The sequence below is a fragment of the Triturus cristatus genome, chromosome 6, assembly GCF_964204655.1.
Source record: "Triturus cristatus chromosome 6, aTriCri1.1, whole genome shotgun sequence".
NCBI classification, from domain to species: Eukaryota; Metazoa; Chordata; class Amphibia; order Caudata; family Salamandridae; genus Triturus; species Triturus cristatus.
The window spans coordinates 1402240193-1402255310 of NC_140589.1; the positions used below are offsets into that span (position 1 = coordinate 1402240193).

General features: G+C 41.3%; 1 protein-coding gene across 3 annotated transcripts in view; it reads left to right on the forward strand.

Annotated features, from left to right (window-relative positions):
• ECT2L (epithelial cell transforming 2 like) overlaps positions 1-15118 on the forward strand; it is a 445514-nt gene that overhangs the window by 55104 nt on the left and 375292 nt on the right. For all 3 annotated transcript variants that reach the window (XM_085612467.1, XM_085612469.1, XM_085612468.1), the window contains one exon: positions 5634-5888. In XM_085612467.1, the coding sequence (XP_085468593.1) occupies positions 5703-5888 (186 nt within the window). In that variant the 5' untranslated portion in view covers positions 5634-5702. The remainder of the gene's footprint in view (positions 1-5633; positions 5889-15118) is intronic.

A 15118-nucleotide genomic window follows, 5' to 3' on the forward strand; every position in this document is an offset into this window, starting at 1 on the left:
TTCCGTGGTTCGGGGGGTCTGTTCTTTGTTGGCTATGAGGAGGATTTCCTTTTTGTCTTGGTTGAGTTTCAGATGGTTTTGAGACAGCCATTTTTGGACTTCTATTAGGGTGTCATTGAGCCTTTGCATGTCCACTATGGTGGAGGTTTCGAGGTAGATCTGGGTGTCCTCGGCATAGAGGTGGAAGGGAATATTGTGTTTTTTTTAGGATGATGGTGAGTGGCTCCATGTAAATGTTGAACAGTACTGGTGAGAGAACTGAACCTTGAGGAACACCTCTGATTATAGGGTGTAGGTCGGACCTGAAGTGAACCATTGTGAGACCACCCCTTCTGCTCCTACCCTTTCTTGGAGTACGTTGATGAGTAGTTTGTGGTCGACCGTGTCAAAGGCCGCTGAAAGGTCCAGGAGTATGAGTAGACAGCAGCGGTCCTTGTCCAGTGATTTGTGCACGTCGTCAATGACGTTCAAGATGGCATTCTCTGTGCTGCATCCTTTTCTAAATGCCGATTGGTGAGGGTCGAGGAGGTCATTGTTGTCAATGTGATGGGTGAGTTGACGGAGTACACATTTTTCTGGTAGTTTTGCTAGGAATGGGAGATTGGAAAAAGGCCTGAAGTTGTTGAGATTGTTAGGGTCAGCACCTGCTTTTTTTTTTTGTAATGGTGATCCCTGCCCAATTTTGAGGCAGTCGGGCATGATTCCTGTTTCCAGGGAGCTATTTATAATCTCGGACCAGAGTGGGTCTAGGGAGTGTTTGAGTTTTTTAGCCAGTTGGGCAGGGAGGGGGTCCTCAATTTGTGATGAGGGCTTGGATCTGGTAGTCAGTTCAACAATTTCAGTTTCAGTGATGGGTTCTAAGGTTAGAGGAAGAATTAAAAAAGTATGAAGGCGCACTACTGAAATACCGCGTAACAGAAACTACTAGGTCTGCTACTGTTACTGAAGCAATTTCCGATTCTGAAGTCAAACCATCATCAAAGTCAAGTGATTCTTCAACTTCAACAAGTGATAAGGCATGTATCGGACAAGAAATTCCAGCTGTTGACTTAAAAGATGTTGGTCTTTGGCCAAGTAAGATTAAGGATGACACGCGTATCTTACTGGTAGGACAAGGGGCATCTGTGATTCAACATCTAGCTTCTGATTTTGGTGAAGTGATTCGTGAGGGTGCTTCAAGCAAAGGATGAACCAGAAAACTTACACGCAAGTGGTTTTTTCAAACTCTGCCCAATAATGAAAAAATGTTGAGGTCGTGGTTGGTGTATTCTCCTTCCAAGAAAGCTCTTTACTGCTTTTGTGGCAGACCATTTGCAGACAGAAGTCATTCAAATTTTGATTCTGCAGATGGATTCAACACGTGATGGAAACTCGAATACCAAAATTTTCGATCATGAATCTAGAGTGGCCCATGTTCAATGTTTCACACAATGAAAGGAGTTGGAAATTAGAATCCGATGTAGAGCAACAATTGATAAAAAGGCACAAGAACAAGTTGAAAACGAAGTAAAGAATTGGAGGGAGATACTTTCAAGATTGTTGGAGATCATTAGATTCCTAGCTAAACAAAATGTGGCTTTACGGGGTCACCAAGAAGGAATTCATTGCAAGACTGATGATCAACCTGAATCAACAGGAAATAGAGGACATTTTTTATTAATTAGTTCATTTGTTGGCAAAATACGATCCAGTGCTACGTGAGCATACTGTAAGAATTAAGTCTGGGGAAAAAAGTATGCTAAATATTTTTATAGTTGGATCGATGGATCCTGTCCTGGATTTCATAATCTTGGCCCTCCCTAGTTACCGGTGAGCCTGCTTTTGTCTCCGGGTTCTTGAATCCAACATAAGATTTGTGCATCCTGACCAATGGTGACACGTGGGGCTTGGCTGCAGAGCAGACCAGGGCCTGGTCGCAATCCAGCCCCTGCGGCCAACACCCTCCTGCACATGGGCAATGGTGGTGTGCCTCTTGAGTTGGCCATTAATGGATGGTTGTGCCCAGAGGCTATTGACATCTGAAGACGATGTGCTGCTGGTGTGGGCCGACAGCAGAAGACTGGGAACAGGCCCTGGAGACAACTCCATGGTGTGCACGGCTGATGGCAGTGCACAAGTGGTGTTGGTAGTGCACAAGTGGTGTTGGTTGCCTATTGAGGGTTGGGCATGGGGCCTGTAGGCCACACCCTATGACCAACCCTGCTATGCATGCCAAAGGTCTTTTGCAGCCATGATTGACCACCCGTAAAATGTTAGGCACAGGCGTTGTGTCCAACTCCTGTGCACACAGCGGAATGCCGTATGATGCTCACGTTGGCCCTTGGTGAAGGTTATGTGCAGAGCTCGCCGGCCAGACCATGTAGCCAACCCTCTGCTGCACACATTCATATACTGGTGCACAGCATATATTGGGTGCCACAATGGTTAGTCACAGGTGGGTAAGTGTAGTATATAATAAAGAAAGTTCAATGAAAAAAGTTTAATGTGGAGTCATGGTTCTCTTTAATTCTAATGCCTCAATGTATGTTAAAAATAAAAAACTTGAAGAGCCATCTAAAATCAGCACAGTTAAAGTGCATTTGTAGTTTTAAATAAAGACTGAAATTTGCAAGTTATGGTTGGGAGCACAATCCATGACTTGCATAATAGCTATGCCGTTCATAACTTGCACGCCAAATGCAGCACTTATGACCTCACCATATCTATACCAATAAATAGCAACATGTAAAAGCTAAATGTAATTAAACAAATGGCCTCCAGCCAAGCTCTGTGGTCAAACCCCCTGTGCACTGGTGAAGGCTGTTCTCTATGGGTGTTGCCACCAAGCAGATAGTTGGACATAGGGCTACTTCCCCAGTGTGCCCAGCTGAAGGTCCTGTGCTGTTGATGTTCTCCTCTTGCTTCATTCAGGCTGTGTAGCCAACATGTGCTCTGCTCTGACGAAGGTCATTCGCTAGAGGTATTGACCACCATGGATGTTGGGCCACAGATCGCTGAGGGCACAGCTGAAGGTCTGCCTATGCCTAACCCTGTTGCGTACAGCCAAACACTCAGTGAGGGTTGGCCACTTGTAAGGGTTGGGATCAGGGCCCGGAGCTCATGCCCGGCAACCAACCCTGCTGTGCAGGGCCAAAGCCCATGTGCTGCAGGTGCCGGCTGCATTCTTTGGAAGGCCATAACTGCTGCATTTCAGTGGATTTGCTCATGTGAACCACAACCATAACTCGTTATTAAATGTGGTATTGTGAGTGAAAATGTATCTATATATTACATGTTCTTGTGCTTTTTATTACATAAAATGCAGTGTTATAAAACAAATATTTCACATGAAAATAGGGAAAATATTTCACAATTGATGTGAAATACCGATGCCATAATAATTACAACCTCCAAACCCCTCTGCAGGGCTTTAATATTGTAAGGGTGTCTGATTATGCAGCATGGAAGACCAAGGTTATCTACATTACGCAGCAAAAAAATGGGAATGATGCTTCACATTCTCTGGCAGTATCATTTTCATACATTGGAGATAGAAACAAAATGTTTGGTGAAATCTGCACAGTGTGCAAATTATGTGCCAAATGCAGTAAACCCATAATTATGTGTAAAACTCTCTTGCCACAAAATCCTCTAAATCTACTGACCCCGACTACTGCCCATTGTTTAATTAGCAATTTATACAAGAAATGTAAACAGAACTTAATGTTCTATTTCCAGTCACTGCCCATTTTTTATAGTAATTTTTCTTTGCCTTTTCTTAATAGATAATTAAAACGACACAACATGTACAACAGCCGAGATACACAAGTTGACATCCGGGGTGGCTTCTCCGCTATGGCGGAGGAGCATTGCCCCACTGCACGTAGAGGCAAACGAAAAATAAAATTATATTGATGTAGATCATTTTATTTTTCGTCCTGCGGCTGAGTCTTGGTGGGGGCCGGGGCCCCAGCACGTAGCAGGGGAGGAGGAGTGGTTGGTCCTGCTGTCAGCGCACATGACGGTTTGGCCAACTGTCTCAGGCCGGCCATACTGTCATGTGCACTAAGATCTCTCCAACCCAGCTGTATTGCTGGGTATAGAGATCAGCAGGCACGGGCTTCAAGCTCCTGATGAAGCGCAAAACCAGTGCGCTCCACCCAATGCCTACTCTGCTCTCATTGTGAGAGAAGCATCTGGATTAGCCACAGAGGAAGTTGAGAGCTTCAGCCTGTGTCAACAGGAGAAGCCCCGATAGCAGCGCGGCAAGCGGAAGACTGTCAGGTAAGTTTTCTTTTTAATATGATTGTAGCCCTGTCGCACTGCCCTCTCCCGTGTGCTTCCGGTCTGCGCTGACCCCCCGCTCCACCACATTTAGTTTAAATGAGCCGCTACTGGTTGACATTTATTAATGGGTCATCAGTTCATTTTCATGACTCAACCTGTTATTGAAATAATCCCTACGTATTGCAAGACAGTATGGAGTGATGGCTTTAGAAGCCTCTGTAGCATAGTAGTCTAGTCAATTTTCCCATACCTGTTTGTGTACATCCTCGATCCTCATAACCCTGTTCTTCCAGTATCCTACATTCTTTGAGACCCACGTTCCACTTGGTCATACTCCGTGCACAGAAGGCTCTCCATGTTTGAGTATGACCTTCTTTGGGATAACCAGCTTGCGCCAAATTAAATCATTTAGCATATCGATCTGTCCATAATTCTTCTACAGTGTTTAATACTTAATAGGGCACAACCTGTAGAGATGACGATCTTTACTAGGGTAATTTCATATAAGACATTTGACACTTTATGCCAATATCTTAAAAATATTCTGCACCCCATACCAGATGTAAAACCTATCCTAGATACTCATTACATTGCAAACGTGAGAGAAAACTCATGCCTCATTTTCCTTCATTATTCCCTATTATAATAAACATGGTGTAAAAATTTGAATTATATGAGCCTAAACCATCCTGTGATGGCAATTTCCCTTGGAGCCATACATGTGTTCTTCCAGTCATCACTCTCCATCGCCACAAGGCCCTCCTCCCAGATGCATCTTAACTTTGGGAATGTTTCTGGCATGTGTAATGGTATTTTATCCACTGCATTTAGGTATGGTATGACTGCAAGTCTAATTTGTAAACAATAGAAAAATAGCATTTTAATTAATATGCTCTCATGCCCATATTGGAAATTAGGTCTCCCCCTGTAATTGTGTGTATTATTTTGAAATTCAAATCATAGAAATATGCCTAGGCTGGTGTCCCTGGCTTCAGATGAAATATGTTTTGTATCTTCAATCATTTTGATTTTCACACATCAGCATTTTAGTTTCTCAAAATACATGGTTTTCTGTCACATATTCACTTTCCACTTTGGGTTCAAACAGTCTATGAAAATCTTGTCCTTCACTTGCAAATTGATCTTCAATATGGCGATAGGAGACGGGCTGAATTAACTACCATATCTGTTGTAAGGTGTATTTGGTTGTGATTGCTTTGCCAAATGTATGAATGTGGCACCATAACTTAATGATAAAATGTTAGTGACCCAATTGCTGTGTCTAGTTACTTATGTAAATGATCACTTTGTGGCTTATAGGTTATAGACTTGCTAAATTTTATATGGTGTAACTTACCTGCTTTTAGGTGTCTTTGCTGAATGTCTCCAGTATCGGGAGCCTTTCACCAGCTGAAGCAGCCAAGAACTCTTGGACCATGGCCGATAGCACTAGACCAAACCCACACAGTGTGAAACGATGGCAGCTGGAGAGCCTGGGCTTGTCCACTGGAGAATCTGACATGGCCATAAATGACCCATCCATCATCAACCAGACCAGTGTTAGCGACCGTACGAAGTTCAGTGCTTGGACACCTATTGCTAATCAATCATCCAATAAGCAGGTCAGAATATGCATAAGTCATTTTATTCAATGTTATTTCAGGTATGTTGGTAAGTGTATTATGTCAGGGCGGCAGAGGAGCCTTTTCATGAGCTGAATTGGGAATTCTGGTCTCCGATTTCAATAACCATTTCAGCTAAGGATGAAAGTGAGAATTGGCATAATGCTGGTTGCTCTAGGCAGCAATTACTGTTTGCAGGTGCATTCTTAAATGTATAGCAGTACAATCCCTACTTATGCACCTCTTAGGATGATGCCAGTACTTTCTCTCTGCAAAATAGGGCTCTGGAAAATCCAGCGGTCATTTGCTGTGCTACTGAAGAAGCACTTAAAAAGACCTTTCACCAGATTATTTCATTATTTAGGGTGACACCACTGGCAATGATAAAGTACAGTCAGCCCAACAAAGTCCAGCATAGTACAATCATTCATGAATGGAAGTTTTGATAAAGTGAACTGTAACCCTTTGGTATCTATAATAGCACCATGAATGCTCATTCTATGGCACCGACTTAACACACACAGCTAAAAGATGAATGAACCTTAAGTGTTTGTGAAGGTTTATAATCCAGACACACAATAAACCACACAGGCTCTGCACCAACAAATCTGATAAATACACGTTCCTAAATTAAATCTCATTCTGTGTAATTACTTATCAGTGATGCATTTTTAAGAAAAACATAATCCCTTCAGAACCTGAGTTTCCTCGAAAAAGCTAAGCTTGGCATAACCAAATTCCATCCTATATTGCTCCAATGTCCCAACTGGGAGGACTTGGTATGTACATGTCGGAAAATCTGCAGCTTCACCGGCCGGCACATAGCAGCCCTTATTTGCACAGAAATTGGTTATTTTCTTTCCATCTCACCCCAAATGATTCACTCAGTTGCCCTTTTATATCCATCTTTCTTGTAAGTTGCCAGGGGAGTGAACTTCACAAGTGTTTGATAAAATTAGAGACACTCTAGGCCTTCACTTTGTTTCCAACTGCTGGAACCTCTACAGAGGTCCCAGCTCTGTCCCCAACTTTGTCCGAATGCCAAGTCACTTGGATTTACTCTGGACACGGACCTCACCCTCAAGCAACACTTTGCCAAAAAAAACAAAGATGACCTTGTACCAGCGCTCTTTTCTAAATAAAGTGAAACTGTTTCTTCCAGAACGGGAATTCAGAACTGTCATTCAATCCCTCTTACTCTTGCACCTGGATTGTGGTAATGCCCTGTTTCAGGGCCAGCTTTAGGGCAGTGCGATCGGTGCGGCCGCAGAGGGCGCTGACCTTTAGAGGGAGGCACTGACCTCAGGGGGTGTGTTGTGTTTAATAATATCTTATGATTGGAGAGACGAGGGGCACTTTTGCCCGGTGGCAGTGAGAGGAGTAGATCATGAGGGTGAGGGGCACCAAAAATGATTGTCGCTCCGGGCTCCACCAGTGCCCCTGCCCTGTTTCATGGCCTCCCACTCCACACTGACACCACTTAGAGCATTCTATACTCCACAGCTCGTCTCATCTAGGGCGTGAAGAAATATCATCACATCACACTCATCATGATGGAACTCCAGTGGCTCTCCTTTCCGGCTTGTACAGTCTTCAAAAAAGCAGGACTCGTTAATTTGCAGAATAGCTGCATAGCTGGTGCGTTGGAGTAGAGACCACAAAGTGCATTACATTTTTTGTCATGTGCATGCAGATGTCTGGGGGTAGCAGAGTGCCTCGCTCGCTGGCTTAAGTACTTTATGAACATTTGCTTGATATACTCTCTCATCTCAGCAATTTTTGCTTCCTCCTTATTGATGAAATTCCACGCAAGACACAGATAAATGATTGAATGCCAAAGCTATTAAGGTGTTATTGACGTATCATTGGAATATATACTGTTTTTCGAAGCTGAAGATATACAGTATGGCTTACTTTTAAAATTAATTTAAAAAAGAAAATCCACCATTATCATTCTTTGCTGAATTTCTAGTTTCCTAGTAGTCTTGGTTTAAAACATGTCCTACCATTGCCAGTATTTTCTATACATGTCCACACAAATATATTGACGCAGTTATTTTTCCAGTGCTGGTTTATCTGCTCTACGGCAATATTCTCCAAAAATAGTCATTCTTTCTTAGAATACAGAACATATTTGTCTAAAAATAATAGCTATAGTGTTTCACATCTTAGAAAAATACTTTGCCCATAAGCCCACCTTTAACCAGGGCCATCTCAAAGCGGGCAAGCCAAAAGTACAAAAATAATTTGCTTGGTCATTCACAAATCTTGGACAAAAGCCCATTTCTAAAATCTTAGACATCTTTGTTCTAAACAGCATATATTAAAACAGATGCACTGAAATAAAAAATATGTTTCTCTAGTGTAGCTCTCTTCTGGTTTCTTTTTCCATTTTCCTCTATTCCTTAGCAATCCATAAATTCTGTATATTTACCATTAACATCAGCTATTTTTTTCTACTTGGATTAAAAATAAACAAAATCTAAATTTACCCTGAAAATGAAATAATTCAAAAGCGCAACCATACCCAAAGGTGTCAAGGCGCTAAAACCATCAGGAGACATATAATCAGAGAGGAAAATCAGGGAAAAAAGGTCCTGAGGCTAAGATGAAATAATGTTTTCGAAAAGCCAAAAGATATTTAGATCCAGCAATGTGGATAGGTGAGATATTCCTAAATTTAACCCACTGTGTACGCAAATGAGTGCCCAGCCGGCTCTGCAAATCTTGGGCACCACCACCTTCCTCCTGTAAACAGACTAGAGCAGCCTATTGGGCACATGTGACTGTAAGATCGACAGGAAAAACCTCGGACCCAACTTATGCAATGCCATAAAAGCCATGCATAAGACTTTAAAAAGCACTTGTTCCATGACCGGAAGCCAATGAAGGGTCTGGAGACCTGTGGCAACCTAGAGAGGTTTTGGGAATGCTAAAACAACAAGATGATCTGAAGTTTGTTGAGAGAAGCCTGGTTAATGTTCAGGTAGAGAGCTTTGCAGTAATCCAGGCGGCAGGAAACCAATGCCACAGCCATGAATTTACACGTCTCTAACAGAATGAACAGAAAGATCTTTTTAATAAATCTAATAAGATGGAAGCACGTGCTGTGACAAGGAGTAGTCAAAAATAACCCCTAGGTTCTTGGCTGACTCAACCAGAGTAGGAAGATGGCCACAAGACTCTGGGAACCACAGCTCAGACCAGATGGACTGCTGTGCTCCAAATACCAGAACCTCTGTTTTTTCAACATTCAGCTCAAGAAAATTTTCTGTCATTCAATTTCAAACTCCGGGTGTGTGGTCCTTAAACCTGTCTACCATCAAGAGCACACTGCCTGTTATTAACACACTAATTTGAGTGACGTCTGAACAGGGCAACACCTGAAAAGCAAAATATCTAACCACGGTCACCAAAGGAGAAACATAAAGATTAAAAATGGTAGGACTAAGAAGGAGCCCTGTGGCACTCCACGACTAAACGCTTTAGCCCTGATCTGTCTACAACTTACCACTTGCACCCTATATTCTAGAAAATAATGCAATATACTGAGCCCTTTGCCCTTCGCGCCCAGTTTTAGTAATTGATATGCCATAGGATTCAGGGAGACTGTATCGAAGGCCGCAGAGTGCTAGCATTTCCAGACCTGCGCCTCCACCCTGATCAACCTGAACTCAAATACAGTCAACTGCTGCAAATAGGGCATTCTCTGTACTGTGGCCACTCCTTAAACCAGTCTAGGATGGATCTGGAAGATTATGTATATCAATACATTTAATCAAATCCTGGTTCAAATGCTTTTCCTATATTTTAGCTGGAGTGGACAGTAATGAAATTGACAATAGCTTTTGAAATCCTCAGGGTTAAATGTAGGTTCCATGAGAAATGGAATAACAATTCCTTCTTTTCATAGACTGGGAAATTTCCCAATCTTTATGATCTTATTAATGGTCAATTTGAGATGATCAGCTTCTGTATCGGCGCAAACTGTAAGATTGTAGGTGGGCATATATCCAATGGAGAAACAGATTTAATGCCCATTAAAATTTCTTTAACCTGCGGCACCGTAACTTGTGACAGCACAGAGGCGTGCTTAAGTGAAGAAGATAGAGGGGCCATAGACAAGGTTTCCTGATCACAAAGCAGATCAAACTCAGAGTAAATATTCAAAATTGTATCTCTAAAAAAACCAAAATGAATAGCTCATCACAAAAAGCTTGAGAAATATTGAAATAGGGTGGAGAAGGAGAATTAGATAAAAAATTGACAACTATAAAAAAAGTTATTTAGAGAAGTTTTTAGCTGGCCTAATTTTCTCTGTAAAGAATACAGATTTGGCCTTACAAATGGTGTGCTTATAAATAACAGTGCTTTGTGTTTATTCTTTTACTCTGGACCCAAATTTAAGCACCACTTGCGATCCTGCCTGCGGCATGACCGCCTGAGTTCTTTGAGCTGTTCCCAGTACCAGGAAGCTGAAGACTTTCTTCTGGTATGCCTATTTATTTTCAACGGAGCAATTGTATGTAAAACCAAGTTAACCCAACTGGCAAAATCCTCAGCAGGGAGACCCATAAGCAAGCCCGGTCGAGGTTAGGCAGTTGATAGGACTTTCTGCAGGTGACATTGTTCTTCCCTAATGTCACTAAAATGTATGAAAACCTCACCATACAAAGTGCAAACAGCAAAATACGTGCAGTACTTTGACATGTAGACAGCATACCTTCAAAAAGTGAAACCTAACGGTATCACCAGGAACTCATTGCATACAAAATCTGTTTCTTGTGTAACCCGCATCCAGCAAATAATATTCAACCCAAATATCTTTTGGCCTGGCACTTGTTGCTAGTAATTAGTATTAAGGCTCCACCACTGACGTAATCCAGGCCTCTAAACTATATCATTTGTTTTGGAGGATGCCTATGCCGTAGAAGCTCTCTTTTCTTCTATCATCACCTCCCAGGCCTTTTAGGAACTGATTTTGTGATGCTGAATAATGCAAGAAACTGGTTTGTAGATAGACTATCTTTGCAAAATGTCAAGCTTATAGCAATGCCAATTATTGAAAGTCAACTGCTGGTGCACCACCTCCGCTGCTATGATCAGATGTGTCTGGGAACTCCTTTTAATGCTTTTCGTTTTATATTTGATGAATTACCTCAGCTGTAAAAGAGTATAATTAATTAAGACAAACACTTTTGTTCACATTTATCAAAGTATATTGGTCAATAGGGATGTCACTACTATCCCATGTTGCTGTTGAGCAATCTGTAGTGGTAGTTCACTTATGCATTATAAAAACACATAGATTTGATGCCAGTCTACTCTCCTTTTCCACAGCTAACAAGTTCCCTGCGTTTATATGTTTCACGTTGTGTAGGTAGCATTAAGGAGGGTGCACTTAATATTTCTCTTAGTCTATCATACAAAAGATGTTCAATTGAGATGGCTGCTCTGACTTTCTACATTCTCAAGCAATTTCAAGCTTGTTTTCTTGTATTAGACCACCAATTTCATCTACACCCATCTTGCTCTTCAGGTTTCTAAACACAACGTGAGTTGTGATAGGTGGGCCTGGTAGATCAAAACAAAGAAGTATGGCAGAGTATGGGAGACCGCACCTAGCGATATAAGCTGGGCATCCTGCTGGGAAAGCAGATTATTCTACTCCCATGCATTTTATTCACTTTGTTAAGTTTCAAGATCCCTTTTTACCAGAATCGGTCATTGGTGGTGCATCAAGCGTTGGCTCAAGTGTGAGCGAATCAACCCGATGCATGTTGAGTCTGAGATACTAAGTCATATTGCTCAAGGTTGGGCACTGCAAAGCCACCCCTTCTGCTGAGTAACACCAGTGAGTTCCATCTTTTTCTGGCTGGCTTGTCCATTCAAATCTTGTTAACAAGACTTCTTGACAACCTGAGCAAAAAGTCAGCTGTAGATAACCAATGTTTTGAGGCAATAATTGATACTTTTCCAGCTGTACAGTTTTAATGAGCGTTGTCAACAAATATGGACAGCGCTGACTGCACTTTTCAACATACCTGAGGTTCAAGTTTAGTTAAAGCACAACCATAATTCCTTCATCAATATGGCAGTATCCCTATTTACCCCGACTCCCAGATTGTTAACTGAAACCTGTTGCCTTCAGAACTTCCATTTTCCCTAAGTTTCTACTGTCACCCTTTTTAAGAGTAGACGCCCTCTTATATGCTGGTGTTTGGCCAAGCCATATAAGTCCCTAAATAGAAGCCCCTAAAATATATTGCCTTGAGTGACGAGCATATTGTGCAGGAATTCATCTAATGAACAATGATATAATCAGAATTAAAGTTAACTTTTGTCTTGTGGGAGCAAAAACAAATTCCCCTATGTGGCCTGTCCTAAGGCAGACTCCCAGCAGTTAAAGTGCCAAAGCGTACAGTAAATGGCATAATAAGTGACTGTCCAGTGCTCCTGAGGGATCAAACATATTGGAGATTGCAACATTTATACTCACTTTAGCTTGTAGATATAACAATTCAACCGGTGTCCGAAATTGTTTTCTATTTCTGGGCATCAGAACGCCTCAAAGGGAAATTGCCATTTTACAGCATCAGGTGGTGTCTTAGCATCTAATAGCAGAACGTCCATTGGAATTCTAGATTAACTAGTAGCAATATCGCCCAGAGCTTTGTGAGATAATAGGAAGTTGACTTTTAAAATGAATCCTGCCTGGTACGGTAGAGCCAATAATGACACGAGAAGCAGTATTCTGTTTCCAATAATCAGATCCAAAGTATAGTTATGCTTCTTTATTAATGACATCGGTCTACATAAGTAACAAATAGCATCAAGCTTGTACATCTTCAATAACGGATTAGTAAATTCTTCATGTGGTGCTGTTAGGAGTGAGAACTCTAAAGTGAATTCTGCGCAAGCCTTGTAAAAATTGACTGACAGCCCATCAGTCAGGTGCCTAGCAGCTGACAAATTCCTCTGCCACTACTGTAAGATACCTTTCCATTATAGACACATTTAAGGCATGTCTACCTTTTCCCTCAATCCTGGCCAGGCATATGCCAACCAAGAATTACTATCCTGCTTTATTTCACATGAAGGACAGTTGGTTATAGAAATTCCACGAGGTGTTGCTGATTTCATCTTTTCAACCAGTAAATCACCTACTTTAGACTGTGCACCAAGGATTCACTGGTGCTTCTCTGTAATCCACCAGGAAGGTATTTGTCCTGGCCTGTCACCCACCCCATGACCCCTAGTTGCTCCATTTTGTCCTCGATAGTCAACAAATGATTTTTTGTGTGCATGTTTGCTTCCCGTCACATTTACATCTCTTTGAAAGTTACCTCATTTTATTGTGGGATACCATCTCACTTGTTCTAGCAGGAACTGTGATTTTGACTTTTTAGAGTCTAGGGATTAGTGGAAGAAGTCTGGTTTAGTCATTCAAAGTCAATCACAATATGTGATTCATTAGCAGTGTTTTACAGGCCGCCCACCACTGATCTGGACTTTGTTAGAAGTGAAGTTAAACTCATAAAACATTTAAAGAAAACCAAGAAATAACATTAGTTGTGGACTTGGATGTGTGGGTGGAAGAAAGTAGAAATTCAAGAACTCAATCCGTGATTAGCTATCTTGGTTCACATGATTTCCCTTAGATGGTTTCAAAGATGTAACATGAGGATGAACATTGTTTGATTCAATTACAATCATTAATGGAGCTGTACCAGGTATTGGTGTCTTAATGCTAGATTAAAGCAAACACAAGGAGATGATGGACGGAGTGCTGAAACTTTTCAGACACTCACCCCCAGTCACAGATCTGGGTTGAATCCATCATCATTCTTTAGCTCACTTTGCCACTCAAGTTCAGACACAGAGAGGACCTGGCTTGGCAGTTTCGGACAGACTGTTCCCACAAGGAACAGGGTTAAGACTGATTTGCATATGGCTGGGTCGAAACTTCGGTGGTGTGGTGAGCAAAAGAATGATGGATTAAACCCAGATCCTTGTGACTGGGGGTGATTGTTTGCATTGTCAGGCATTCCGTCCATCAATTGTTTCTTTTGTTAATGCTAGATTAGACAGACTGACTAATAGTAAAAAAAAACGCTATATTATACGTAAACCAAACAAGTCAGTTCTAAAATATTTAAAATTTACAAAATATAAAAAAACTTACCCAAGATAGCATCTCTCTGCTATGTAATAATTGTATATCAAGAGGATAATGTTTATTTAACAACTTTTGGTCCCAGAGTTTATTTAACTCCCTTTTTACGAAGATAGTGTTAATAGCCTAGCTCATTTCAAATGTTTCATCATAAAAATCAGTAGACCTTCCCAAAATGAGTTACTCCAGAACTTTGCAAGCATACATCAGATCCAAACATCTATCTGTCCCTTCTGGATGCATTCAGTTTTTAATTTTCCTTTACTATGTAATTTCTACTTCACTACTTTCAGATCCTAAGTCTCTTTTGTAAATCTTCTGCCACCGTTTCCCTTCTGTGCTCAGTATTCCCTCTTTCCAGTACACCTCCATAGTGTTGGCCCATCAACAGACAGATTTGCTTCTAAAAGCTGTAATATTTTATTTTCAAGATTTCATGTCCTCTAATCTATCCCACAAAATTCTAAAAGCATCATGCACACCCTGTGAAAAACAACTTTGAAATATTGATTACAATCATTACAACTGTGCCGAAAATGCTCTACCTAAAACTAACATGTTTTTTCACAAACAATATAAAAGCCTGGTCTAGCACCTATTATTCCACACTCCCCATGCAAAGTAAAAACTAATAGTTGTTCTCACATGCACCTCCATCCTCTCAAAGCTCATCTTACAATTGTAACATATGACAGTAGGAAGATCATGATCCAGCCCACTTTGATAATCTCCTGCATTTTGACTCCACATTTCTATCCCTCAGCCTCCTTATAGTACCACTCCCTCCTGTTGTTAATTCTTGCACTCTCATAACACCAAATCACCTAACAACTTCCCCATCTTCTGACGTTTCTCCTCCACTGCTCTGCTTTTATATAGTACACTTGGCACACTAAAACATCTCCTAAATCTTCTGCTTTAAATTTGCAGAGTTCAATTCAAATAGTGGTCTTGGACCTCAGCCATGCCACCTGATCGTGAGAACTTTCTTGACAGAGCTCACATATCTGACCTCTCCCTTTCACTGATAAACTGGATATTCTACTGAAAGAGC